Source organism: Limulus polyphemus, unplaced genomic scaffold, assembly GCF_000517525.1.
Source record: "Limulus polyphemus unplaced genomic scaffold, Limulus_polyphemus-2.1.2 Scaffold199, whole genome shotgun sequence".
NCBI classification, from domain to species: domain Eukaryota; kingdom Metazoa; phylum Arthropoda; class Merostomata; order Xiphosura; family Limulidae; genus Limulus; species Limulus polyphemus.
Window position 1 is genome coordinate 379,156 of NW_013665809.1, and position 27,505 is coordinate 406,660.

At 31.2% G+C, this 27,505-nt stretch overlaps 1 protein-coding gene across 1 annotated transcript in view; it reads left to right on the plus strand.

Moving 5' to 3' along the window:
• Positions 1-20,349, plus strand: part of LOC106478316 (integrin beta-PS-like) — a 43,882-nt gene extending 23,533 nt beyond the window's left edge. The window contains exons 12-21 of the mRNA XM_013938849.2: positions 499-654; positions 3,487-3,629; positions 4,364-4,436; positions 4,951-5,032; positions 6,578-6,690; positions 14,390-14,488; positions 15,775-15,901; positions 16,574-16,690; positions 17,982-18,148; positions 19,312-20,349. Of these exons, the coding sequence (XP_013794303.2) occupies positions 499-654; positions 3,487-3,629; positions 4,364-4,436; positions 4,951-5,032; positions 6,578-6,690; positions 14,390-14,488; positions 15,775-15,901; positions 16,574-16,690; positions 17,982-18,148; positions 19,312-19,377 (1,143 nt within the window). The 3' untranslated portion in view covers positions 19,378-20,349. The remainder of the gene's footprint in view (positions 1-498; positions 655-3,486; positions 3,630-4,363; positions 4,437-4,950; positions 5,033-6,577; positions 6,691-14,389; positions 14,489-15,774; positions 15,902-16,573; positions 16,691-17,981; positions 18,149-19,311) is intronic.
• The last annotated feature ends 7,156 nt before the right edge of the window (positions 20,350-27,505 follow it).

Genomic DNA, 27,505 nt, shown 5'->3' on the forward strand with positions numbered 1-27,505 from the left:
AAACGAATTAAATATAAGAGAATCATTAGAAATTTCTAAAAATAAAATTATTTTGAATAGAGATATAGGTCTTGGTGTCATGGAAGTAAATTTCTGGAAATCAGTTTTGTAAACAGTGCCACTATACAATATGGAAATTGTTCATGTATATAAATATACAAATGAAATTTCCTGTGGTTATCTTGTCTCTGAAGACAGTGTATAGTTTTTTAGTTTTATATTTGCTTTTAACTTTATACAATAAAGTTCTGTGCATTTATAAAAATGTTGGAGTTGTCAACTGATTTTATTAAATGTGTGCCCAAGAACTGTCAGTCAAATAACTAAGATATTTCCTTTGAGATCCTAATTTATACATATTAAATTTTAAGCATTTTAAATATTATGTTAATCAATATATCTATTATATACTAGAATGTTGTAGACATAGTGCTAAAAAACTAAATGATGATTTTTGAATTAAATTATACATAATTTTCACATTATTCTGTCTATTAGGTAAGTTTTGAAGCCAGCATTGAGGTAAAAAAATGTCCAAAGAACAAAGCTGAATGGAACCAGACAGTTCAAATCTATCCTGTTGGTTTGAACGAAGCTTTGTTGATAGACTTGGAGATCATTTGTGAATGTCCATGTGAGAAACCATGGAATGAGGTAAATCCAAAGATATAGTACAATTACCAGTATAACTGATTTTTACCAAGTTTGATAGTGTGATGTGAGTAGTAAAGCTTATTGGATGAAAATAATTTTACGAAGTCTAAACCATTTCGTCATCATGTAATTGAAGATAGTAAAGATTTTAATCACACAAGAACTAAAATTTCTGTGATTCTTATTATTGTGATTTGTTTATTATCCATACATAAATATAGGATTTATAATCTTCATGTAAAAGTTTATAAATGATCAAAAATATAAAATACTTTAATTTGATATTCCTCCAGATTTTCACAGTTATGCAGAATATGGGAAAAAAGTTTATATTTTACTGAAGCCTACAGTTTTTTTACTGGAATCTTATTTTACTGCAGAATTTGATATTTGAAAATACATTCTATGAATTTGATTTATCTATTATCTTTAATTTTTTATAATCCAAATATCTTTCTAATGTTTAACAGTGTCTAATTTGTTTTCATATTTAAAAGCTTGCTGGAATTCACCCAGCTCATAACTAGGAAAGTATCCACAAGAAGAATTATACTATGATTTTTGATAATGTATGCACATCTTTACAAAATTTTGAAGGTTATTGGTTAACATTACATTACAAGGTTTTCGTACATAATATATCAGGTTTTTAAATTAACTACTAAGATTTTTTAATTAAAGATTTTCTCGTAAACATTTCTATTTCAGAATGTTGACTATCCAACATGTAAAGCAATTTTAATTTTAAGATTAAAAATACTTTAGTACATAAGAACATTTTCAAATTTCACATGCAAAATCTTTATAATCTCCCGATAATTATCAAATAAGAAATTTCAAGCTCTCTAAGACTTACCTTACCATTTGAAATCTTGCATGAAAAAATCGAAATTAACTCAATAACAAATCAAAATGGCTGAGAAAACCACTAAGGGGACATTCTGAGCTTTCAATTGGTTATTCATGTCATATATAGAAGTAAGTGTATATAGAGAACAGTTTCCAAAAATGGAAAGAGGTGGGTGGTGGGCCCACTCTGTTTGATTCAGCACATGAACGATATCTTAGCAAATAGAAGAGGTAAGAGGTTCTTATTTTATATTCTAGCTTGTCAGTATCAGTAGTTTGAGTTCCTAATTTGTACAAAACTTTGAATTTTGTATTTTGACATCACAAACTTCTAATTTGAACCAGTGCTGCATTCAACATACCACGTGACACACACAAATTGATATTTAGGTGTGTTTTTTAAATATTTACTTTTAAATTAAGAAATTAACTTATGTTATAATACTAAAATTTGAATTATAATCTACAATATGATACCAAACTTATTGACATAAATTCATGAAATAGTAGTTCAATAAAATTTCGAATGCAAGTCAGCAAATGGCCTTTGACACATGACCTGTTGCAATAGGGTTAGAGGGATTTTATTTGTTTATGCTGAGCTAGTTGTTTTATAAGACATGTTTGCAAATATATTATGTTTTCACACTGAGTAAAGAACTAAAAATTGGTGACAAAAGAAAGATTGAGAATAAAAATGAAAAATATTTTGTAGAAACATAAGTGAATAAAGCAATATAGAAAGTTATTTTATGTCCGTGAACTTATTACAAGAGGATATCCACAGCTGTTACTTGCTTTCTGGATAACAAACACAAAAACAGAGGGGAATGTTTACAAACTTCTGAAAAATAAACATAAGAAACATAAACTTTGTAAATGCAGCAGTCAGTTAAGAATCCAAATATTACATAATGTTATTCAATTAGTTATAGGAAAGCAGTGTTAATTATTCCAAGTTTAATGATAATATTTTTGTATTGCATTAAAACTAACAAAATTATCTAACTTCCATCATGACTGATAAATTTAATTAGCTAGTCAGTCTTCTACAAATATTGTCTTGTATTTTTGCAACTTTAGGTGTGTTTTGGAATGGTGTTTTTTTCTCAAGTAGGTTAATCATTGCTTTTGTGTATATATACATGTACTGAAGATGAATTGTTCTTTTCTAAAAACAATTTGCTTGTATACTGATGAAGTGGTATGTTGCTAGAGATGCAAGCCTAGTGCCATAGGCAGCACTTTGTAATCAATGTATATTTCAGTGGTTCTCAAGTTCTGATCGCTCAACAATGCAGTGATAAAAAAAAATTAGTCAATAGATAAGGTTATCGCACATCTCCATTAATTGTTTAGCTTTTGTGATGAACAAAAACCAAAATCTCTACATTATAAAGGCCTTTTTCAGGTGCCAAATTATCTGTGGTGTCAAAAGTATTTGAATATAACTAGTTCAAGTGAAATTCAATTGTGTGTTAACTACTTTGGAAAACTTTCTTAAATTTCTATGGTAGTTAATTTAAATTTTGAACTTAATATATTTGAGTTAGAAAAGAAACTTTTTTGGCTGCATGGAGAGCTATATCATCAAAATATGTATGATACTGTTTCAGTTTATACAAATGACACTTCACATAACTTTCCTAGAGATTTATCATGATTTGATATTTTAATGATTATATTTTTTCATAAGTATATATTTTTTTTTAGTTTTTGCACTGTAAGATAAGGCCAGTAAGTGGATCTGTTAAACTCCAGTATTTTAATACAGACTTAATATTATCTATTGATGAAGCTTATTGACTTTTCAAAGTGAAGATAAATTTTCAGATATTGTGTTCATTATGTTTGCTTTAGGTGTAATTCCATTAGGTTGTGGTGATTGGAATGGAGTTCCAGCTGTCCTTATGATTATAAACTTATACAAATCTATTTTGTTTTGTTTACATTTGTATTATCCTTCATGTTATATTCTTGTAGGAAAGAAACAGTGATAAATGTACCCATGGTAATGGAACCTATCAGTGTGGAATATGTAGATGCTATGATGGCCGTTCTGGAAAAAAATGTGAATGTGATTCTAAAGATGCAGACCCTACCACAGTTGAAGCCAAGTGTATCTTGTAAGTATATAAAGGAATCAATGGTGACTTATCCATCTCTAATTTGTTATTGAAACCCAGTGTTATGGCTGTACTAGTGGCTCTTGTTTTTTAGTTTTAGTGACAGAGTTGTAGAGATAATAAAGATAATACATGTATTTGTATTTTAAGTACGTTAGGATAAATTGTGTGACAGTTTTCTGGCACCTTCTAGAAGTTTTCTGACTAAAGATAAAATTCAGTTTAAAATCGACTGATGGGCAGGTAGAGTAGAACCTAAAATTGTTATAGAAAGATGATTCTACTTTATAAAGATGAATATCTACTTGAAATTGATCTTGATTCTAAAGATGTTAGAAATGTTTCTCTATTATTCATTTGAGATATGAACCATTCCACTTACAGTTGTTCAGAAAGTCATTGGTAGAGCCTCACGAATGAAGGTAACTACAAAAATAGTTACACACAATTTATGCTATTAGATAGCCATCATCAAGCTGTAATTGAATTTTGGACATAATATGTTGTTTTTATACCTTATTGCCTAAAGTAACATTATAGAGCTTCTGTGTGCATACAAATCTTACTTTAATGCAAAGATGAATAGGGTTTGTGTGTATTTTAGCAAAATACAAATTGTATACATTAAACATAAAAATTGTTTTACAAAGGTTTTTTTTTTTACTAAATATCTGAACAGTTGATCAATTAAATACTAGGATATTTATAAATCTTCTAATTACTTTCTTTTTTAGTGGCAATGACACCAAGTCTTGTTCTGGACGAGGAATCTGTCACTGTGGAATTTGTGAATGTTTTTCTAGGCAGGCAAGTTTGTAGTTTGAACATTTTCATCAATTCAGTGATTAGTGATGATCACCAATAGAAATAGACTTTTAACTTTGGATTTAGTTAGTTCACCATATTAATTTAAAGTTTGAGTTCTCAACCTATGGTATGCATACCTCTGGGAGTACATGAGAATCTTTCAAAAACATTAAAACAAAAAATCACCACCTCAAAATTGGATGGCAGTCTCAATGAATTACCAACATATTCCACTAGCCAGCACTAAAGATTAATATATTGTTTTTAACACTATTGAATTATTTATTTTTATTTGTTGTTATTGATATAAATCACTTAATGTTTTTAAAGAAATTATGTGCATCAGGGTACACTGCTGGCTCAAAGGTCTGAATGGAGGGATGGGGTTAGAAACCACTAGTGACTATACTTGAATTTGTTTTTAATATGCATATGTTTTAACATTACTTAATCTACAGTGTTTTATTAAATTTAATATTTACAGGACAATAACTTTTCACTCTCTCTATCACAGAATCCTCAAGAAAAAGTGACAGGAAAGTTTTGTGAGTGTGATAATTTTTCTTGTGATCGTGATGAAGGCCAAATCTGTAGTGGTAAGTGATATTGTTATATTTCTAATTTATGTATTTTAGTTAGTTTTAGTCTTGATAAAAGACATATTTATACAGCACTGAAATAAATGAATGTATTAACCCTACTGCCACGAATATCCTTTACTGCACATGACACAAAAGTTTAGTGTTTTACATTCAAAATTTTATAAAACTATTTTTTGTTTATGTTATACCAATTTATATAGCATAAAATCTTAGGTAATAATCCATATTTTAATAAGATATAAGTTTTAAGTTCTTAATTCTATAAGACAATATTTTTTAAAATCCTGAGTTTCCCCTGGTGTGTCACACGTGACACGTTTTCTTTATTTTATCCACCACTGCTTCAACAAGTATGAAATTAAACATAAATTACTCATTATCAAATTTTTATTGTTCAGACAAACCAAAATTTTTCTAGCCTTTTCTAATCAAATTGACCGGGTGTTTTTTTTTTTAAGTATTCAATATATTAGTGGAAAAAGCATAAGAACCAACAGACATTAAAAAAAAAAAAAAAAAGGTAGAAGACAAAAATACGTACTGGTAGATGGAGACAGTACAAAAAAATTGAATCAGAAAATTGTGTCCAGGATAGATAAATAGAACAAAGAATACATACTGACCAAAAACGTTTAGGGGTAAGAAAAAAAACAAGTATAAAAAATACTTAAAATGATAACAGAAAACTAAACAAATAATTAAAAGGAGCTACAAAATTAAATGGCCCCAGCTTTCAGAAAAAACATTAAGAATATATTGGTGTAGTATAAGTTGTGTCATCTGCTTAATTTATTCAAATATGTATATTTTAGCAAAGCAAGATTGTATATAAAATTCTCAGTGCCTAGAAAACATAAACATTGCTTCCAACTTTAGAAAAATTATTTACTAAACAATAATGATTACATGATTACTGTCATCAGGAAATTATTGTGGATATAAAATCATATAGATTGTTATACATATAGACTTAGTATTCTGAAAGCATTTGTTATACCAGAGCAGTATCTTAATCAGCATTTCTCGACCTTTGTGATATCAGGGACTGGCCTGCTGTCTCCCTAAACTGTTACAGACAACTAAAATGCAAGTACAATGAAAAACCACTACGATTTAGATATGAATATTCTGTCAGTTTGTTTTCATGAAATCCCACAGACCTGGGCAGGCAAGTAAACCAGTGATTGAGAAACACTGATCTAGATGACTGATGAATAGAAGTTATTCTATATTACAACTGTAACTTAGAAATTATTTCTATAAAAAAATCCATGCTGTTGTAAGAATCTTTGACCAGTTGAATCTTCTATCCACAGATGCTTTTCTTTTGAGTATATGGAATCATCTGATGATTATAGAATTAATTTTTAATCTTTATCTGATTGTTAGTGTTTTTAGAATTCTTGATTCTTCAGGGGCTTTCATCCTCAACAAAAACTGTTTGATTTTTAATTTTTATTCTCTCCGAATTAAAAAAAAAATCATTATAATTAATTTGAATGTATCAAATGTCTTGTAGGTCTGTCTTTTTTTCTACAGGACCTGACCACGGAACATGTGAATGTGGAGAATGTCAGTGCCTGTCTGATTGGATGGGACATGCATGTGAATGTAGGAAAACCAACGAAACATGTGTTGCACCTGATAGCAATGTAAGTACATATTTAATGGCTTAAATACTGTCATAATTAAATTGTCTAACACATATGAGACAGAGTTTATCACTAACAAGGAAAAAATGTGTGTACATATAGTATCCATATATTGTTTAAAACATATATATATATATATATATATCCTGAAAAACATTTGGAATTTGTGTAATATGTTTAGTTATTATTTTTTCTTTAAAATATGAACGTACATCTTCAATAAAAACATTGTATGCCTTGTATTTCCATATGGTATATTATACCTTCACTCACATAAATAGCTATTCTCATTCAGTACTGCCCTCTATATGCAAAAAAAACTTTTACGCATGCCACAAGCCTTCCATCTCTCCTCTATTGGAATTAGCTGATTCAAATGCGTCTCTCATGCAAATCATCATGTGTCAACTCTTCACCAATAGGAGTGTGACATACTCAAATGATGCATGTGACTCCCTCTATTCCATTCTACCAAAGTATCACTTCTCGGTTGGCAGTACTTGTGTTCGAACGTTTTTTCTTTTCGTGCTCTTCATGTGAATTGTGATTTTAATAGTTTAATTTCCGAATTGGGATTTCTTCATTGGTATTTTTTTAATTTACATTGAAGAAATATTTTAATCTAGCTTAATTTCCCAGTCTTTATTTTTTTTCCTTCTCACATCAAACGCTTTTGTTTGATTTACATATTTTACAATGAATTCTTAGGTTCATGTTCCCACTTCGGGTGTTATACCTATAGTACTCTTTTTACAGGCTGCAGTTGGGGAGACCCATTGTTGGATTTCTCTGTTGTGAGATTGATCGTTATATGGATCATCATCCTTCTCCTGAATTTGCCCTAATAATCCTCCTGAACAAGCCAAATCTGTTCGAGCTGATGAAGATTTGATAGCTTTTTTTACACCGGATTTTGCCATGATTTTTTACCCAACACTTCCTGCAGAATCAGCTAGGCCTAATACAGCATTTGTTCAACATAATTTTTCAGGTATTTTATGTTTTATCCCATTCACGTTTTTCAATGTTTCTTTATTACCTCCATGTTGGCTCATTTGTCATTTTTGGCTCTTGCTTTACACACATGGTTTCACTGTTGTGGGGATTTTCTGGGTTGTGATGTGACCTTGTCCCGGGTACATTTGCTGCCTCTTTCTTTTTGGGGTTTCTGTATTTTTTCTTTGATGATATGTTTTGATCATGTATCTGAAACTTTGGAAGCTCGTATGTAATCTGTGCATCAACACTCGACCCTTTCCTCTTTGGTTGCATGTTTGTCGCAGTTGGAGCCATGCCTCTATTCCTTTCATGTTCTGGTTCTTATCTACCATTCTCATCTCGTTTTTTATTCAACTTTGATGGGCATGTTGCCATCAGTGCTGGAGACTAACCATAGGGTTTCAGTCCAGTAAGAGTTTGAATATATTGTTACCCTTTGATGATCTTTCACTATAGTTCTATGGGTTCTTTGGGTTTCATCAGAGAGACTTGCCGTACTTTTTATTTCCCCAACTCCTTTGTCATTGGTACCCTTTTCCTTCCACATGACTTGAGATTCTGCCACCAATCAGCTTTTGTCCTAGGAGGTTCAACTTTTTCTATTTCTACAGGCCTTTGCACCTGTTCATTATCTTTCTCCAGGCTGTTTGTTGTCCTCACACCAAACCAGAAACTGTCAGCCTGTAATAGGTTTGTCTTGCCTCATTCTAATTTTTAATCTGTCCCATTCTGCCTTGGATTCGTTTTTCACCTTTAGGAGGACTTTTTATCCAGGTTTATTGTGACATTCCTCTCTGTCATTGGTTTATTCTCCACAGGGTGGTTTCTCTGTTTTGTGCACTGGCCTTTGGACTTGCTTCTGCCCTGTATGTGTTGTGAAACTTTCAGAGCATTCGTTCATCACTTGTATGCTCTCAGGTTGCACTTTCTTTCATCGACTGGTTACTGTTCGCTCGTTCCAAACAGGAGTTTACATGTTACCCTTCTCAGCTGCTCCTGGAAGTGGCTGTAATGGGCTGATAATCAATTTGGTGAAGCCCTTATTGCAACATATCCAATATCTTGTCCATTTGGATGTTTTTTCTACACACATCTCTGTTGGGCCTGCCCTTATCTTCGACTTTGTTAAATGGGTTTTCAGTTTGATTACAGCTTAAGAAGTTCTATCGCTTTTGGGATCCCCTAAGGTCAGGTTAATATACAACAGCTCTTTCATGGGCTTTTCACAACCAGTGGAATTACACAGGGATCCTTTGTTGTATCTTATTGCCCTTACTCCTACTTTTATTGTCATTTGTCATTGTTGGTTGGATATGCCTCACACATCAGCTTCCTCTTTCTCATCCGGTTTCCCCGTTTCATAGATGCATACCTTCGGGGAAGGGGAGCGTGGGTTTTTCCAATGGAAGGTTTTGGGTTTTTGGTCTTAAGCCGAGAGGTCTTATCCTATCAACGTCCTGGAGCTTTTGGTTTGTGTTTTGGTTCATTTTTCTCTATCAGGCCAGAAACTGTCTTTTAATGATCCATTCCAACTTCTCTTCAATGGTTGCTTATCTCAATCACCATGGCAGCACTCGTTCTCCATCCCTTTGTATTCATACGTTGGATCTTCTTTTTTGGGCCCACATAATCAATATTCCTATCATTGTGAGTCATGTTCTGGGTGCTTTCACTCTTGTTGTGGATTGAATTCCTGTCAAGACCACATTTATCCAATGGAGTGGTCTCTCGATCCTTGTGTTTTCCAGTGGTTCAGACTTTAGTGGGGTACTCCTCACATTGAGGATTTTGCTACGTCCCTTAACCACAACTTGCACTGGTTTTTGTCTCCAGTTCCTCATCTTCTTGCTCTGGCTATCAATGTTTTCAGACAGGATTGGACCTACGAATTTGTCTATCCTCCCATTCTCCTTCTTTTCTGGGTGATTTCATTCATCTCCGTGTTCAGTCCTTCTGATAGCTCTTTCCTGGCCATCTCAGCTGTGGCTTCTCCAGCTCTATTTTCTTACTCTGTTACCTTTTCTCTGTGTCCATCCCTTCTTTGCTCGTCTTCATGCCTGATTTTCTTCTGGTCATTGGCAAGGTGATCCGGCTTCTCCCAATGGTTAGCCTCTTTTTCTGGCTTGTTTCATTCGCACTTCCTATATGGAAGTTTCTCAACACAAATGGAATTTTTCCGTCATTGTTTTCTGGGTTCAGGGTTTTCCCCTTATAAACCCACTGTTCTCGGTCATGTGGATTTCCTTTCTGGACTTTTGGATTAAGGGTCTTCTGTCTCCTTGGTCTTGAAATTTAGGGTGGTTCTGTCCCACAAATTTCGTTTCTTTCAGTCTTGAAGGTATTTAATTCTCTTCCACTTTACCTGTGTATGTGTTCCTTCTGGATTTGTCATCTGGCATGGTGGGCTGCCCTTCCAGATGGGGATATTAATGTGATCCTGCACTGCCTAACTTTGCCTACAATCGAACCACTCTCCATGTGCTCCTTATTTCACCTTCTCTTCTGTTTTCCTTCCTTCTCCTATTCACCTATGGATGTCAGTGGTCTGTTTCTTTGCCGTCAATGTTTCACATACTCTTTATCCTTCTACATATCTTCTCCTTTCTCCAGATCATTTTTCCTCCCTAACAATTTGGCAACTCGTGAGGATAACTCCTCCACTTCTCCATTTACCTGCTTTCCCTTCCTTCCATTTCACACCTTTATGCTTGTCCTGATCTGGATAGACTTCTATGTCATTTACATGCTCTTCTCTGTTATATTGCCTGCACGGCTTCCTTCTTTGGTGTCCATTTCTGTGTCTTTCTTTCTTTGATCCCACTCTGTGGTAAGTGGTGCCTGACCAAATATTCTTTAACCTTTGAATTCTGCACTGTCAAGTCATGTAGACTTGCATATTATAATTCCATGACCATGCAACGCACAATGCAGAGATGGGATGTTCCACAAGATTGCTTGTAGGTTTATTCTTGCGATAGAATGGCTTCATATATTTGCCCATTCAGAACCGTACATGGGTAAAGCAGAAGGGGATAGCTGCCTATCCCCTGTGTGCCTTGTATTTAATAAATTGGTATGGTCTGCTTTTAAAACTAGGGTTTCATGGTCACCCATTGCACTGTATCAGGTGTTAATGTTTCTCCAGACTCTCCACCACGTTTTACCACCCTTTTCTTCTAGTGGAGTTTCAGAGTCTATACCACTTTCGAACTGTGGACTGTGGAGGCATCATCCTGAATGGGTTAATGAAGTACAAACAAACAAAGAATAAAATTATTATAAAACCATTCAGTTGAGAATAGGGTGGTGGTGTTCTTCTGGTGTAGATGATATGATATCCTCCAATATGAAATATAAAAACAAATGGGAGTGAGACATCAAAATTGCAGTTCACCCCTTCATCCTACTCCCATGTGGATGTCAGTTCCCAGTTGCCAGGTTTTGGATTTAGAGTAGAAATTATAAACATAAGTTCTCGCACATTTACTACAAACGACCACTTTCCTCCCTCATTTATACTATGTCAGTGCTGTAGGTCACAGTGGAGGTAATTGCGGATTATTACACTTCTTTCCTTTTCCTCTATCCCTCAATGTTTCTTATTCTGAAGATGTTAATGCATTTGGGGTGGTTCTGGTCAGTTTCACTTTTGAGGGAGAGGGTGTACATTATGTAGACATCTTTTCAGTACCGGATGTCGGGTTTTCAGATCAGTATATCAGTTTCTCATATTCACATGTGTCCGTTCATAAGTCGGGAGTACTAAATTCCCTCTGGTTTCATGAACTTGAGTTGAAGACGGTACAGTTCTCTTTCCTACCTCCACCAGATGGCTGTGTTTTGGATGGTAGTTGACTTGCTTCCCGTATGATCCTCTTTTCTACCCACACATGGATGTCAGTTCCCAGTGGCCTGGGTTTTGGATTGTTGTCAACTTGCCAGTGGTATGATCATCTTTCCTACCCCCACATGGATGTTGGTACCTGATGGCCGGGTTTTGGATTGTAGTTGACTTATTGACGGTATGATCCTCATCCTATCCCCAAGTGGATGTTGGTTCCCAGTAGCATGGGTTTTGAATGTAATTGACTTGCCGTGTACACCTACACCTAGGGGCATATCCTTTTCATTTGACCCACTTTTATACTTTCTGGGATTGAGTTTCATAAATATTGCATTGTTTGGATCACTTTCTGGCCATAGTTCTCTCCCAATTGTATGTGCTTCACTGTTTTTCCACCCATATATACGACATCTTTCTACTATGGAGGAAGAGTATACCTGATTTAGGAGTGGTGCAGTTCCCATCATCAGATCTTCAAATCTGACTGTCTCATTTTAGGGAGTGTCTTTCACACTTTTGAAGGAAGCTTCTTTTCTTCCCTTGCACTGGTCCCTCCACCTATTCAGTGTGGGATTCTAGCTATTTATGTGAATAGAGGTAATGTGCTGTATTGGAAGTTATAATTTTCCTACACTGAAAATGTATTTCTGATAGGTACTTACCTCTTCTCAAACTTCCCACCCCTCCTCCCCATGATACACCGGTACTTCCATCTTCTGGCAAAACTTGAAGTGATAGTTCAGTAGAATAGAATAGAGGGAGTCACATGCGTCATGAGAGTGTGTCACACTCCTATTGGTGGAGGGTTGACACATGATGATTTGCATGAGAGACACAGTGGAATCAGCCAATTCCAATGGAGGGGAGATAGAAGGCTTGTGTCATGCATAAAGCATTTTTTGCATATAGATGGCAGCACTGAACAAGAATAACTATTTATGTGGGTGGAAGTAAGTACCTATCGGAAATATATTTTCAGTGTAGGAAAATTATGACTTTTGCCTGCTTGTGCATAAGTAAAAATAGTTGATTTTCAAAGTTTCTTCAACTAGCACACCACTAACAATTAATATTGGAGTGTACTTTATCCACCAACTTGGTTAGCAGTACTTCTTTTTACTGTTGAAGCTAATATACAAATAGTTTAATTTATGTAATCTTGCAGACATTGAACACGTGGTTTTTGTGTGATAAAAATAATACTGTGTTGGAAATAACCCATCTTCTACTTTGAAAATTCTTTAATACATAAAATATTTTTTACGTGTTTATAATTTGTACTGTGCCAAAAGTAAAATATTTTCAGCAAGTAAAAATTCATTTTCAGAATATCAACATTATTCTTATATAAAAATCTTGCAATTATTATGAGTGAAATTAGAATCAAGTACATACGAGATAAACTTGGTTGTTTGCTAACATATAGCAATACAGTTAGTCATTGCAACACAAGCACATAACTCTCATATTGTAAAGTTACATTATGTGGTCCATCAAAATAGGCTATGAAGGAGTGGAATGAATAATTCGAAAAAGAGGAATGCTAGGTTCTCGGCTGAGTGTGTGTGAAACCAAGAACGAGTTGAGCAGTAAGCTGATCGAACTTTCCATTGTCAAGCTCTAAAATTGCTTGATTTACTGGGTTAAAAAAACTTAAACATGTATAATTTAATGTTAAACTACTACAGCTTAAATGTTACTAAATATTCAGATCATGCACTTAAACAGTTGCTTTTTTTTTTAATCTCCCTGTCTTTCTATTTATATATATATATATATACACACACCTATGAAACAAAATATTTCTACTGATATGCAGTGCATGGTAATTTGTTCTGCTAATAGCTGGGGCTAGGCCACAAGACAGGCATTTGCATAGCATTCTCTACTGAGATAAAAATACAAGAAAACAAGCACAGTCACAGGAAATGCTTAATTAGGGTCAGACAACTAAATCATCTCTTTTAATTAAAACTGCCTAATTAAAGTGTTAAATTATGTAACTGATCACCTAAAAAAACTGAAGAAAAAACTTAATGATTGTAGTGCAGACTGGATTGCTTTTGCCATTTAGGAGAAGTAAAATCATAACCTGTTATTTTAGAATTTGAAAAATATATTGAGCCAAAATTGCATTATTACTGTTTCATCAGGACAAAGTAGAGTTTAAAATTTTGAAATGATGATCAAATGAATGGGAATAGACAATAGCTTAATGAACCATATTTCTGTGTGCTTACACCAGCTGATATAGTTATCAACAAGGTTCATCTTTGTAGTAACATAGTTACATATATACAGCTGTTACCTTTGTGAAATAAAGGTATTATTGATATGTAACTAAAACTAATAAGCCAATACTGTGTACTGTACCTGTAATACACTAAATGGTAATCACAGCATCAAAATGTTTTGAATTTCAGATGAAAATAGGTGTTATTTACACAAGTAATATTACGTATTTTTCACAGCCCCAGCAAATATGTAATGGTCGTTAAGAGTAGTTTAGATACTAGATAGTGTATTTGTGCAATGTTTTTAAGAAATCTGACTCATTCCATAGTATTCCAGCAACACTGTAGCTCTGAAATCATGGAGAGTGATCAAGTTATTGGATAATATATTTATGCTTTTATTTTTAGAAATCTGACCTATTCTTTATGATTTCAACATGGTCACAGAAAATGACCAAGATACTGGATAGTGTACTTGTGCTATGTTTGAAGAACTCAGACCTATTTTGTAGTATTCCAGCAAATTTGTAGATCTGTAAAGGTCGAGGAGAATAATCAAGATACTGAAGTGTGTAGTTGTGTAATATTTGTAAGAAATTTCAGTTATTCTTTACCAATATAGAAAATCTGTAGTGGTCATGGAGAGTGCAAGTGTGGTACATGTGAGTGTTTTGAGTCAGAAAATCAGCGATACAGTGGCCGCTTTTGTGAGGACTGTCCAGTAAGTATTGTCCCTATGTTATGTGCAATATTAACTTCAGATTTTGATATAAATTCGTGTACTCATCACTAATAACCTAAAATATACTTTAGGTATTTGAATAATATGCAACTATCCTATCACATTTAATTATTCATAAAACTAGTTGATATTTTGTATATGATAATTGCTCTAATTCTTAGTTTTCATTGTGTTAAGGCTATGCTTTGCAAAACTTAGATACGAGTGTTAGTTATATTTAGGTTCATGTCATATTGAGTATCTAATAGTGATATTTAATTTCCATATGAAAATGTTTAAAAAATTTTAATTATCTAAATGACAAACAGATTATTTTATTCTATAGTTTGAAAAGAGCATACTATTGTATAGATAAGTGAAAATATTATATGACTTCAATTTACTTGAATTTTGAAACACATTGTAAGTTTGAAAGTCATGAGTCATCACTGCTAGTATAAATAAGTTAAAAGTTAATCAAAATCTGTTTTCGATATGAATACTATGTGTATAAATTCAAATTCCTTGTTACAAATTTTCCCTATTATTTTTGTCAGGCTTTTTTTTTTTAAATAAGAATTGAAACAATTGTTTTGTGATAAAATGTATAATGTCTTATAAAATAACTTCTTATTTCATTTAAGACATGTGCTATAGGCATTTCCCATATCATATTGTACAGCCTACCAATTCTGTCATGGTCTGTTATTCAGTTATTTTAAATATATATATATTTGCTGTTTATTCAGAAAAGTTATTTAACTGACATAACATTTTACAACAATTGACCTAAAGTCATTGCATGCTAAATACTGCATCTTTGAAGCATAAACAAAAGGCTAAGTAATAAAAAATAACCTGTTTAGCATCTGGAGTTTTTGAAAAAAGGAAGGAGGAGGTCATTTTAAAAAAATGACCTCTGAAAGAAAGTTTGTACCCTGTTTTTTCTTGATTGTTACTTGTTTTCAAAGGGTCAAACAGAAGTCTTCTTTGTTTAACTTTTTTATCAAAAGATACAGAACTTATGGCAAATAAAGAAAAGGGACAAAATGAATCAACTGTGTTCATCTCATTTTTATTCAGAAGTCTTCTTTTTACAATTGAAAAACAATAATTCAAAAAAGGAAAAAAAAATTTTACAAAAAGTGGGGGAGGCAGCTGCAAAAAAAGGGAGCAGGTGGGGATGCTAAACATCTATTTTTTTATTTTTTTTACTTGGCCTAATCAGAAAAGAAGCTAAAATTATTTGATAATAAATAATTGTGTCATTTTCTCTAACTGTATAGACCTGTCCTGGTCTTTGTGAAGATCTTAAGGAGTGTGTGCAGTGTTTAATGTTTGAATCTGGCCCATTAACTACTGAGGAATGTAAGAACTGTACTTTTATTCCAGTAGAAATCAATGAAGCTGAAGGTAAGATACTGAGTAGCACCATTTAATAATTATTACTGAAATACTCAGCTTTTTTTTTTTTTACTCTCCTGTAAAACAGAACCTGTTATTTAAAAAAACAGAATAAATTTTGTATTACTAAAAGGTTTATAAAAATACCAGTAGAAATATTAAACTTAGATTTTGATGTTTAAAGTTAGAGTGCTTCAAACTAAGTCCAGTTAAACATAGATCTCATGTAATTTAATAAGCTTTTTTTGGTGATATTGATATCTGTATATAGTACTTTTTCTTAATACTAATCAAACAAGAAGTCTGTAAAGTATTAGATTATTATATTAGAGTGTTAATGTGTAAATGGAAGCAACCCAATGAATATGTTAAGGAAATGTTTAGGGGGAAAAAAGAAAAATTTACATAATTGTAAAGAAGGCTTTTTAATGGTTTCAATTGGTATGTGTTATTTTCTCTTCCTTTTAATTTTATGCATCACAAACTATATATATATATATAATTTTGCTTAATTTTTTTTCATTAATATTTGAACAATGGATATCTGACTTTTAATGTGCATAAGCTCAAGGCTTTTTTCCCATTGTTTGAATGTTCAGGAGTAAAAAACAAAATATGTTGTTTGTTATAAAAATAAGTATTATAGTTAGTAACAAAACTACATTTTTGTCTACTACATAGTCACAGAATCAGACCAGAGATTGTGTGTTTTTCGTGATGATGATGATTGTAAATATAAGTTCGTCTATAAGCTTGATGAAAACGAAAAACCATTAGTCTGGGTTCAGAGAACTAAAGGTAACAAAATAACATTTTATCTTGAATTCAATGATTAGCTAATAATTTGCTTCATTGTAAACTTAAAAGTATTTATTATTCTTCATATGCTATAATTATACTTATTAAATGTTTTTTTCTATTATGAAAATATTGCATTACTTATTTTTTTGTATATAAGCTGAAAAATTAAAAAAACTGAGCCGTTTTGCCCCACCACATATTGTTTTGATGAAAAAATTATTTTTTTCTCGTGACATATAACTTACCAGAAGTCAATTTAGAAATCTATTCATGTTTCTGTTCTCAAAAAATGTTACAAGACAATATGACGTATTCAGTCTCATTCTTTTCTTCCCCGTGTAACTATATTTTAATCACTAGGATTTAAAAACTTGAGATTATATATTTTCAGTGCACATATAGATTCAACTATTATAATTGATATCCAATCCTCAATATTTGTTTGCTAAAGCATCATTATGAAGTTGTTCATGCTTTCTTAGAATTCTGAAGACTAAGTATTATTTTAAACTTAAAAATTTGTGAAATTAAATTTGTTTTAAAGTATAAACAAGAATTTTTAATATGTCTTGTAATTTAATGTCATACCTTTTCAGCAACAAGAAATCTTTTATAAGTTCAGTTTACACTTCATAATACCAAAAATACTAAGAAAGATGCTGTATAATCACTTTACTTATATTTTAACCTCTATATTTAAAGGGAAAGATGATTTTAGTCGGAATTTTTTTAGGCATCAAATGTTATAATCATCAAAACATTACTTATCCACATTATATCTTTTGTTATTGCTAAAAGGTTTCTATTTGAAAATATTTAAATGTAATATATAATAAATTTATCTGTTTAGATATGGCAGTATTGTTACAGCAGCATTTTTTTCATTCTCTATTCTGCATTTCTTTATACTACAATTTTTAATCTTCAGAAAGGCTTAAAGTCCAATGTTTTGCTTGTTTGTCACATTTTATTGTTGTAAAAGGTCATATGCCTGATATGTATTTCATCTTATCATTCAGGAAGTTTCTAGTCCAACTATTAACTTGTTTTGTTATTTCATATATTTTTGCAAAATGTATTAAGTGTTATGTACTTATTTTAATATTTTGTTCTACAGAAAATATTCAACCCAAATATTGTGTTTTCCAGTACAAAATTTCCAAACTTCTGATTTTGATTAATCAGAATTGTTCATTCTTCTCTTCCTTTTTATTCTTTTAATTTTACGATGTAGAGTGAAATATTATATGTATTGTTGAAATTAAAATTACCGCAATCATTGTTTCAGATTGTCCAGAGCCAATCAACATCCTAGCAATTGTACTAGGGGTTATTGGTGGGATTGTCCTAGTTGGATTAGCATTCTTACTGACTTGGAAGCTACTCACCACCCTACACGATCGTCGTGAGTTTGCCAAGTTTGAGAATGAAAGAAAAATGGCGAAGTGGGACACTGTGAGTAATGTTTTTTGTTTTGTTTTTTCATTTGCCACTGCTACCCACATGACACTTAGAATTTTAAAAACATTCCTTATTAGTATCTTTGTCATAAAATACAGTTTCCTAACTTTGGCATCAGTGTAATGTTCATCATCATACTGCCATTTTGTTATTATATTTAGAAAATTGAGTCCTACTCATGTCCAAACACTGTAAAGTTGTGCTTAGAATTACAAGATTTTCTTAGAAATAAACTGATAATAGTTGGACCCCTAATAAATGGGGATGAGAGGTAAATATTCACTAAAATTGCATCCATTAAGAGATTAATGAATTTAATCAACTAAAGCTAAGTTCTGCAGCCATCTCCCTAGCTCTGTTTGAAAGTGAGAGTTGGCATAATGTTCATGAATAATTTCTACAAATCAAAGCTTAGCTGACTGTGTGTAATTTAGGCAAAAACGGGTTTGATATTATTTTCTACGAGATGATGGCAAAATTTCTAATTTGTATTTAGAATAAAATTTTCTCTATTTATAACAGATTGAATAAGTCTAGTATTAAGTTTTATCCCAAAAATATGTATTACCATTCCTTAACTAAAGTGATACCAGTATTGTTACAATATTTTTTTTTCATTTTATTTTAACAAAAGAAGAGCAGGTTTTAAGTCTAATTTAATCATGAATGACTGCAATAGAATATCACTTGAAGAGATATAAGTAGTTTAATATAAAGCTAGCGGAAACATTTAAAGCTGCAAAAGAATTCAGGCTTAGCTTTACAAAATAATATTTGATTGCACTTGAAAACAGATGTTTTTTTTAAACCAAGTTAAAAAAAAAGTCTGAGGCATCTGATTTGTTTAGAAGCAAGATGAATTTACACACAGTTATTTGCCAGGTTGTGGGCTGTACTTTGCATTGAATAACAACAAGAGGTAATTTTATAGTTTGTAGTGTACTTAATATAAAATATTTTTATGTAACATGTGGTTGCTAAACTCTTAGTAAGTCATTACAAAAGTGAAAAGCAAAATAAACAATCACTAGAAAAAAAATTTTTAGATGTATAGAAAAAAGAAATAATGGATTTGATTGATTTGTTTTCTTATTTTATCCTTATCTTCCTGAGGATTTTAGTGTTGTGTAATAACAATGCCCATTTTTGTCAATTAGGGAGAGAACCCTATCTACAAACAAGCCACCACAACTTTCAAGAATCCAACCTATGGTGGAAAGTAAAAAGAATGTCTTTCCTTTTGTTATCTTGTTTACATCCTTGTGTTATTAGGTTAAAATTTGAATTAGTTCTTTGTAAAACTACAGTTTTCAGTGTAATTTGCGTATATACACATGCTAACATCTATTTTAAGAGAAAAATCTCACATGGGATAATTTATTTATTTAAGTATTTGTGAGTACATATATTTTGACATATTCTGAACTTTAAGGAGAATTAAAGTGAGTTTCTTAAGATATTAGAAAGGTATATTTAGTGATATGGTTTTGTCAAATGTTAAATAACTCCTGATAAACTATATTTTAATAAGAGAATAAAATGTTAATTACTAAAAATGGTTTTCTCAGAAGTGAGAATTACTTTGAAAAAAAATCTCTCTTTCTGTGGAAATAACTGGTGCTTAAAATATGTTTCACTGGTTATAAGTATTTTGTAAAGCAGCCTTGAGGTACATATAAAACTTTATTTTTGTATTGATATGTTATTTCTCACAGTGTAATAGTCTGCTAAACATCCTATAGATGTTACCTTAGGGAGTACATAATAGAGTGACAACAGATTCTGTCATATCTGTAGGTACACTTAGTCAGTTGTACAGGTTTGAAGATATTTACTCCATCATCAGAACTGGTCAAAAAACGAAAAACTGTTATGTTTAGGATAAAAGTAGAGCTTCTATTTAGAGTTTCCTGATGTTTGTAACTGATTGTATTAACCCTCTGTACACAGGCATGGTAATTTTGACTGACTTTGTAACCACCAGATAACCATAAAAGTATACATACTGTTACTCTGAATTTACTCAGTGCATCTTTCTGAAAATTGATAGACTTTTAGTAAACATAACAGATCTGTTATGTACATACAAATTAAATTTCTTAATTAAATATTTTTCCTAAAGATTTGTCTGTGAATTTTTGAAGCCCTTACTGAGTTGGTCTTGAGTACAAGGTAGTTTTAATGCTAAGTAGGAAAAATGCTTTTAATCATTTTAAGGTTTTTATATTTAATTTACATAACCTCTAGAACCTCCTAAATGAATGTCAAAGTTTTCTTTAACAATAATTTTTTATTTTATCTGTTATTTTCCCTATTTTAACTGTATATGGTCCTTTGACTGATCTTGTAGCCACCATGTTAAAATACAAAATATATCTAAACAACCTTTTTTTTTATTTCTAAAATGATTCTATATTGTAACAGACAATTACAGTTATTAATCCTCGAATTTTCAGTCCTTTGATTTTTTTACAATAGCTTTAATTTAAATTTATATTATATTGTTCTTTGAAGTGTGTCAAAACTGTGAAACTTGTGTAACAATGTAATAAATATCTGGTAAAAACATAATGCAAGTTACAGTAAACAAAATATTGAATTACACATGAGCATCTCACACACCTTCCTCATGGAGTAATGTTTTTATTTGAATTTTTATGTCATTTAAGTTTTGGTAGGGTTGTTATTACTACTTTACTGAATTTTATTTATTTTAAATAATAATATACACAAAGAATAAAATGTCCTGTAACTATTATAATTTAACTGGTTTTCTAATTAAGCTATAAGTGGTTTACAATAATTCCTTTGGCTGGTTGAGGTGAGGAATAAAACTAAGCAAAATAACTCAATCTGTCACCAAAATGAGCTAGACTTAACAGGAATTCAATTAGTTAATAAATTGGTTATAAATTGTTCAAAAGCAAATGTCAGAGAGAATTACTGACCTTTTTTGAAAGACAAGATGTGATAGGGGGATGTGGGTTTGACTTTCTGGTTCTCAGTAAAGCAAGAAGATTGGAGGATATAAATTTAGCAATATTTATATTAAAACTCATAAGCTAAAGTAAGTGCAAAAAGAATAGCTAAGATGGACAGTTTGGAGAAAATTGTCAGTGATAAACAGAAGTGAAGTTAAAAATATATTTAAATATTTCCTTTTGAAAGTAAGAAATTAACTTAGATATATGAAAATATGAATTGTAAACTGCATTTTGATATCATGTTTATTAACATACATTGATTATAAAGTAATTAGATTTTTAATGTAACTATGTGAAAAGGCCATAGCATACACACTTTGACCTACCTGTGTTCAGAGGTTTAAATCCAAAATGCTGTATTTACATATGTTATATTTTTAAGTGTGAAGTGACAGAGTAGAATGCAAAATCTTGCTTATTCTAGTCAGACGTCTCTTAAGATCCAGATTTTTTATAATTTTAAAGAAAGAAACATTAATATACAATGTAATTGTTACTTTTATTGAAGCATATTTATTAAAAATTATCTTTTACTGTAGAAAACAAAGGTTTTGGAATTATCATGTAAACACAGTTCTGAGTCAGCAGTTATATGAAATGTTTTTAGCATAGTTTATTTTCAGTAATGGCTGTAAATTTCATAGAGCTTTTGATTTGCTGTTAGGATTTTGCAATGCATATTTCTGAAGTTTACTTTTTAGGTTGATTTTTATGCCATGGATATTGTTCAGTAAATGTATTTTATTGCTACACAAGATTCGGTTAAAAGTGCATTTAGGTTTCTGGAAACACCTCACTCACTAACTTAATTAACATTCATTGTGAAGAGGAGGCCAGATTTTAGGAAAGTCTTTCAACGGAATATGCACATTTATTTATTATAAATTATTGACGATATTCTAAAGTATAGTTTTGTTGTTTTATAAAAGATACTTTAAAAACATATCTTTATGCCAATGAGGGTGCAAAAAGATTTCAATATGATTTAAATCCAATTATTATTAAATGTATGATTTATAATAAGCAGTATTAAAAATAAATGTTTAAGTTTACACCAATTCTTTTATTTAGTGGTATTTTGGTGTAAATGTTATTTGCACTTAAGCAATTTATGGAAAGAAGTTATGAAAGTAAATTGTTATTTATTTGTTTGCAGATAGGCAAGTATATATATGTTTAAAGAAGCTTTTTTAACCACTATGTTTTGTATTGTCAGGTGGCAAACTGTGAATAGAATTGTAAAATAATTCAAACTGTCACGTATTACAATATCAGAATGACATAATGTTATTAAATAATAATATAAGAGAAATCCACAACAACTAAGCAATGAAAATAAAAAATTAGGATAAATATAAACCTGTATATTTATTAATTTAGGGTATTTGCTTTTTGATAAAGAGAGCTTCTTTAGTTATTTTCTTTATCAATGATTTCAACATATGACAAATCAAAGGAGTAACTATGCTTAAATGTGTTCAAGTACGTGAAAGGGACCTTTCAGATGTTGTCTTTACATTTAATTGGATATATTGATCCTGATGTGTCATTGTCAGCAAATTTTCTTGACAGAGGCTGGCCTTATTTTTTCACTAGTGGGAAAGAGAGTTTTATATTGATATCCATATCATTTAACAGTTTTTACCACATTTTTCTGGGTAGCATGTTAAAGATTAAAGATGTATGCCAAGATGCAGTAAAGGAGCAGGTTTTTCAAAATCATATATATTGTTTGTATCTTTAGTCTGTACTTCAATTTCTAGTGATGATAAAGTTTAATTTATCACTTTGGAAGGATACTTATTTTGTAATACAAATTGAGATTTTAACACATATTTCTCAGTGAGAAAAACCTGTTGAGAGGAATGAATAGTTTTACCTCTCTGAAAAAGAAAAAAAGAGGTTTTATGATCCCTATTTTTTGTTTTGTGTCTTGGAACAAATTCCAGTCAAGGTAGACCTGGGATGGCCAGGTGGCTAGGGTGCTTGACTTGCAATCTGAGGGTCGTGGGTTTGAATCCTTGTCAGCATTATAATTTGACGGTCAATCCCACTATTCGTTGGTAAAATAGTAGCCCAAGAGTTGACAGTGGGTGGTGATGATTAGCTGCCTTCCCTGTAGTCTTACACTGCTAAACTAGGGACGGCTAGTGCAGATAGCCCTCGTGTAGCTTTGCACAAAATTAAAAAGAAACAAAACATTCAAGGTAAACTCCTGAGTGTGTATCCTTACAAACAATGAAGATGGGAACTTCGTATTCTCTCCCCACACACATACACACTAAAACATTTAAAAATTAAACCTTACCATCAGCATAATTTTTTACTGTAAACTTAATGTTTAAAGAAAACTGTAAATACAGGGTGAATTTTTAAAAGCCATCAAAATGTCATCCACATAACACATCCAGAAAACTGAAGGTTGAAGGGAAATGGAGATAGCAATTTCTTCTGTCTTGTTATTAAATATATTGGTTAAAACAAGAGAAATTGGGTTTTCCATACTGGGACCTTGTCATAATTAACACCTTAAAGTTGAAAATTTGTACAAGTTGCTGAAACATTAAAGAATTCTTTGATGACAGAAACATCTAAACGGGATCTGAGATTGGAGTCATTCTTGTAACAATCCAGTGCACAGTTAATCACTTCAACAACCAGCACATAGTTGAAAAGGTTTTTTAAATCAAAATTAACCCTAAAAACACAAGAATCGAATCCTTTAAAATACAGGTGCACATTTGTATTTCTTCTAAATTTTGTTTTCCTTACATAGCTGTTGTTATTTCCTATTACATTATTGTTTATTGGCCTAACGTCAGTCTGATAATATAACAAGTGACAGTTTGAACTGTTGTATGATGCTATTCAAAACTTCCCACTTGATGATTCTAGGTAAACCTAGCAAAATGTAATGTTTAAAAATAATAAAAAAAGGTTTTGAACATTATACTTGTTTATCCATAAACAACTAACTAATCACTGAGTCTGTAGTTTTGGGAAGAGTTGGACATTATATGCTACTAAATGCAATTCATTCTGTTTTTAAAATGTATTATGGTTTAGGTAGGAATCTAATAAAACATGCCTTAGAGCTCCTTTTTTACTTAGTATAAAATATTTTATCATGTTTTTTTATTCTGAAAAATCTTGTATATTTATGGTGATATCACAGTTCAGTGATAAATGGATTTAATTTTTAGTTTTTATTTCCATGACAACTTTGGCATACAAAGATCTAATTTTTTTTACATCATTTTTTTATTTTCACTTAATATATTTTTGGTTTATTTATATTCAAGTGTACTGGAAATTCTAGTATAATTTTTATAATTTGTTATTCTCTATTTTTGTTGATCAGTACAATAGTACATATATATTTTAATAACCTGTAACGTATTATTTTTGTTACTCATATTTGTTCAGAATAACAAATATAACTATATCTTAGTAATTTGTTATTTATTCTTATTGTTCAATACAACTGTACAGCTCTATCTTAATAACTTTTTTTTTTGTTAACACAATATTGCAGTTGTATCCTAATATCGTGTTATATAATTTTGTTGGTTAGTGCAACTGTACATCTCTATTTTAACTTTTTACCTGTTCTTGTTGGTCAGAACCACAATACAGCTATTTCAGTATTTCTTAATAATTTATTACCTACATGTGTCGCTAAGTATATCTTTGTAACTTGTTGATCAATCCAACACTACTGCTTTAACTAATAATTTGTTTTCTGTCCTTATTGATTAATACAGTAATATAATTCAATTTCAGGAATTATTTCTATAAAATGATAGGAAGAACTTTTCACTGCCAACATGATATTTAGTACAAAGTACATACTTATGTTCAATTGCACAATTATCACTCTGAGAAATCCCAAAGAAAATATGCATGTAACTGAATACTTTAACATTATTTACTAACATATGCCATGATCTGGAGTGTTTTCTTTGTATATTCTGAGAAATATCACATTAACCATGTTTATCTGTGGAACGTTTTAACTGGTAGATTAAAATTGTTTTGATATTGTTTTGTTTAATGTTTAAATCAGTGGTGGGAAACAAAGCTAGACTAATCTGCAAGCCAGACATGTGGCAAACACAAACCTTCAAGGATTACACAAGACCCCTCTACTAGTCAGAAGCCAGAAATTATGTGCTTGAAATAAAATGAACTATATATGAAACAAATTAAAGTTGGAATAGAGGAATTGATTACTTCATTACAAAGTAATTTGTATTTACTCCCTAGTGATGATTTAAAACAAAAAGTGAGTAATCAAAGTTAGCCTGCTGTCAACATTTACATAAAGCATTAACTTTTGTAAATCACTTTTGTTGTTGTGATAAGTTTTTTTTAGGATGCAGTTAGGGGCTTCAGGTTGACTCCTATAGGGGACTACATGTGAACATAGGTTGCCCATCACTGGTGTAAACCACTTTAGTAGGGTTTAAATTGGTTTCTAACACCAAAGATGTGTGAAATTGTATATGTAGAAATAAATGTTTTCTGACTTTTTTGCTATATAGTAAATACCAATTTTTGATACTAGTTTCTCTGTTTGGATTGTTTCTTTGTTGGTGTGATAAGAATGTATTGCTTATTGAAAAATTTGAACAAAGTCTTTGTTCCATTTCTTTCCATAGCAAGTTAAATGCATTATATGTAGTACTCATTATGTGAAATGTTTCAAACATAAGTTATATAACAGGCATTATGAAGTAGAATACAAGTAAAGTACTCTTTGTTACTTTCTTTATTGAAGTATTATTTGGGATCCACAACAAAAATCAATAGCCAGTTTTGATTATTTTGTATAACTTGTATCTTCACTGTTATACACTTTTAGTGATTAATACTTTGAGGAGTTATTTTATATGACTGTTAAGAGCATTGCATTTATATTGTCAACGTTTCAAGTGATAACTAGTCAAATTTTGTACAACTTCCATTGACATGGGAAGATGCAGATGTAAAGTGTTCTGGAAATATTTATTTATTACTTTTTTTATTTTAATTAATGCAGTTTTTAATTTGATTCTGTATACACGTTTTTCTTTCCTACTTTATTTGATTATCAATAATAAGCTAATTTTATCACAAATTCTGTAGAAGCATTATAATATAATGTTTATGTCGACACTATATCTTAAGCCTGATAATTTAGTTTTTTGTGAAGTTACTGGTGAACCATAGAAGCATATATAAGATATATTTTGTCAACACACCACAGTTATAAAAGACTGTGTCTAAAATATCTGAATGATTGTTTATATATTTTACTTTGGATACTTTTTTTTTTTTTTTTACAGTTTCTAATGTATTCCATAAAGGAAATCATTACATGAGAAAGAATTCTATATCATATGAACTTTTATTGAAATATTCAAAATTACACGAATACTGAATATTTAAAAATTTATATATATAAAATTGGGAGTATGAACTACATAAGAAATATTAAGGTAGGGCTAGTAGTTCTATTTATGATCTTGTATTATTTCATTTCTTTTGTAAGGTGGGAGGTTGGGAGTGACATATTGTAGAAATATTAGGGTAGTTTCACTTCTGTTTTAGGAATTATAAGATTTTTTAAGGGTAAATGCCTTCCCACAACTGGCTGCAGACAGTGAAAGGCAGTAGGAGTTGAGACGTTGTGGGTTGTAAGCACTCAACTTCATACCCTTAATTGATTTTCCATGATTACTGGCTAGTTTAACATCAGTTTTTGGATTTTGTCTTGTAGATTGGATATACCCAACCCATTTGGGAGCGATTACCACAGACAATAGCCATTGTAACTTTAACTGGGATTTCCAATGGATTTTGGGAATAACTTCTTGATGCTTATTTTATATTAAGTTCATTATTGTTTTATAGTGCTGATTTTAATCGCCTAATAACAATTAATGTAAATAATAGTATTGAAGCTATTTATTTCATTATATATATATATATATACATACATACACTTCTGTCTGAAGGTTAGATTTCATAAATTATTTGAACAAAGTAGTGCTCTTCTGAGGACAGTCGTTTCATTTAAAATATGTAAACGAATTACTTTATTACCCTAAAAATCATGTACCATTAATAAATATATTGCACAACTAGTTTTCGCCCTAGGCTCACATCAACTGACAGGTAGGTGGTTCACATCCAGTTGCAACAAAATCGTTCTTAGCACTTTGACGTCTTGGGTACGTCATAAAAGTGACGGTCAAATCCATTATTGGATTAGAGCAAGACAAAGTTGGATGTTGGTGCTGTTGACTGCTTTCCCTTTAACATGGGCGTCCGTAGAACTTTTTCAGGGGGGGGGGGGGGGGCAAAGTAGTGTGAAATTGTGAAG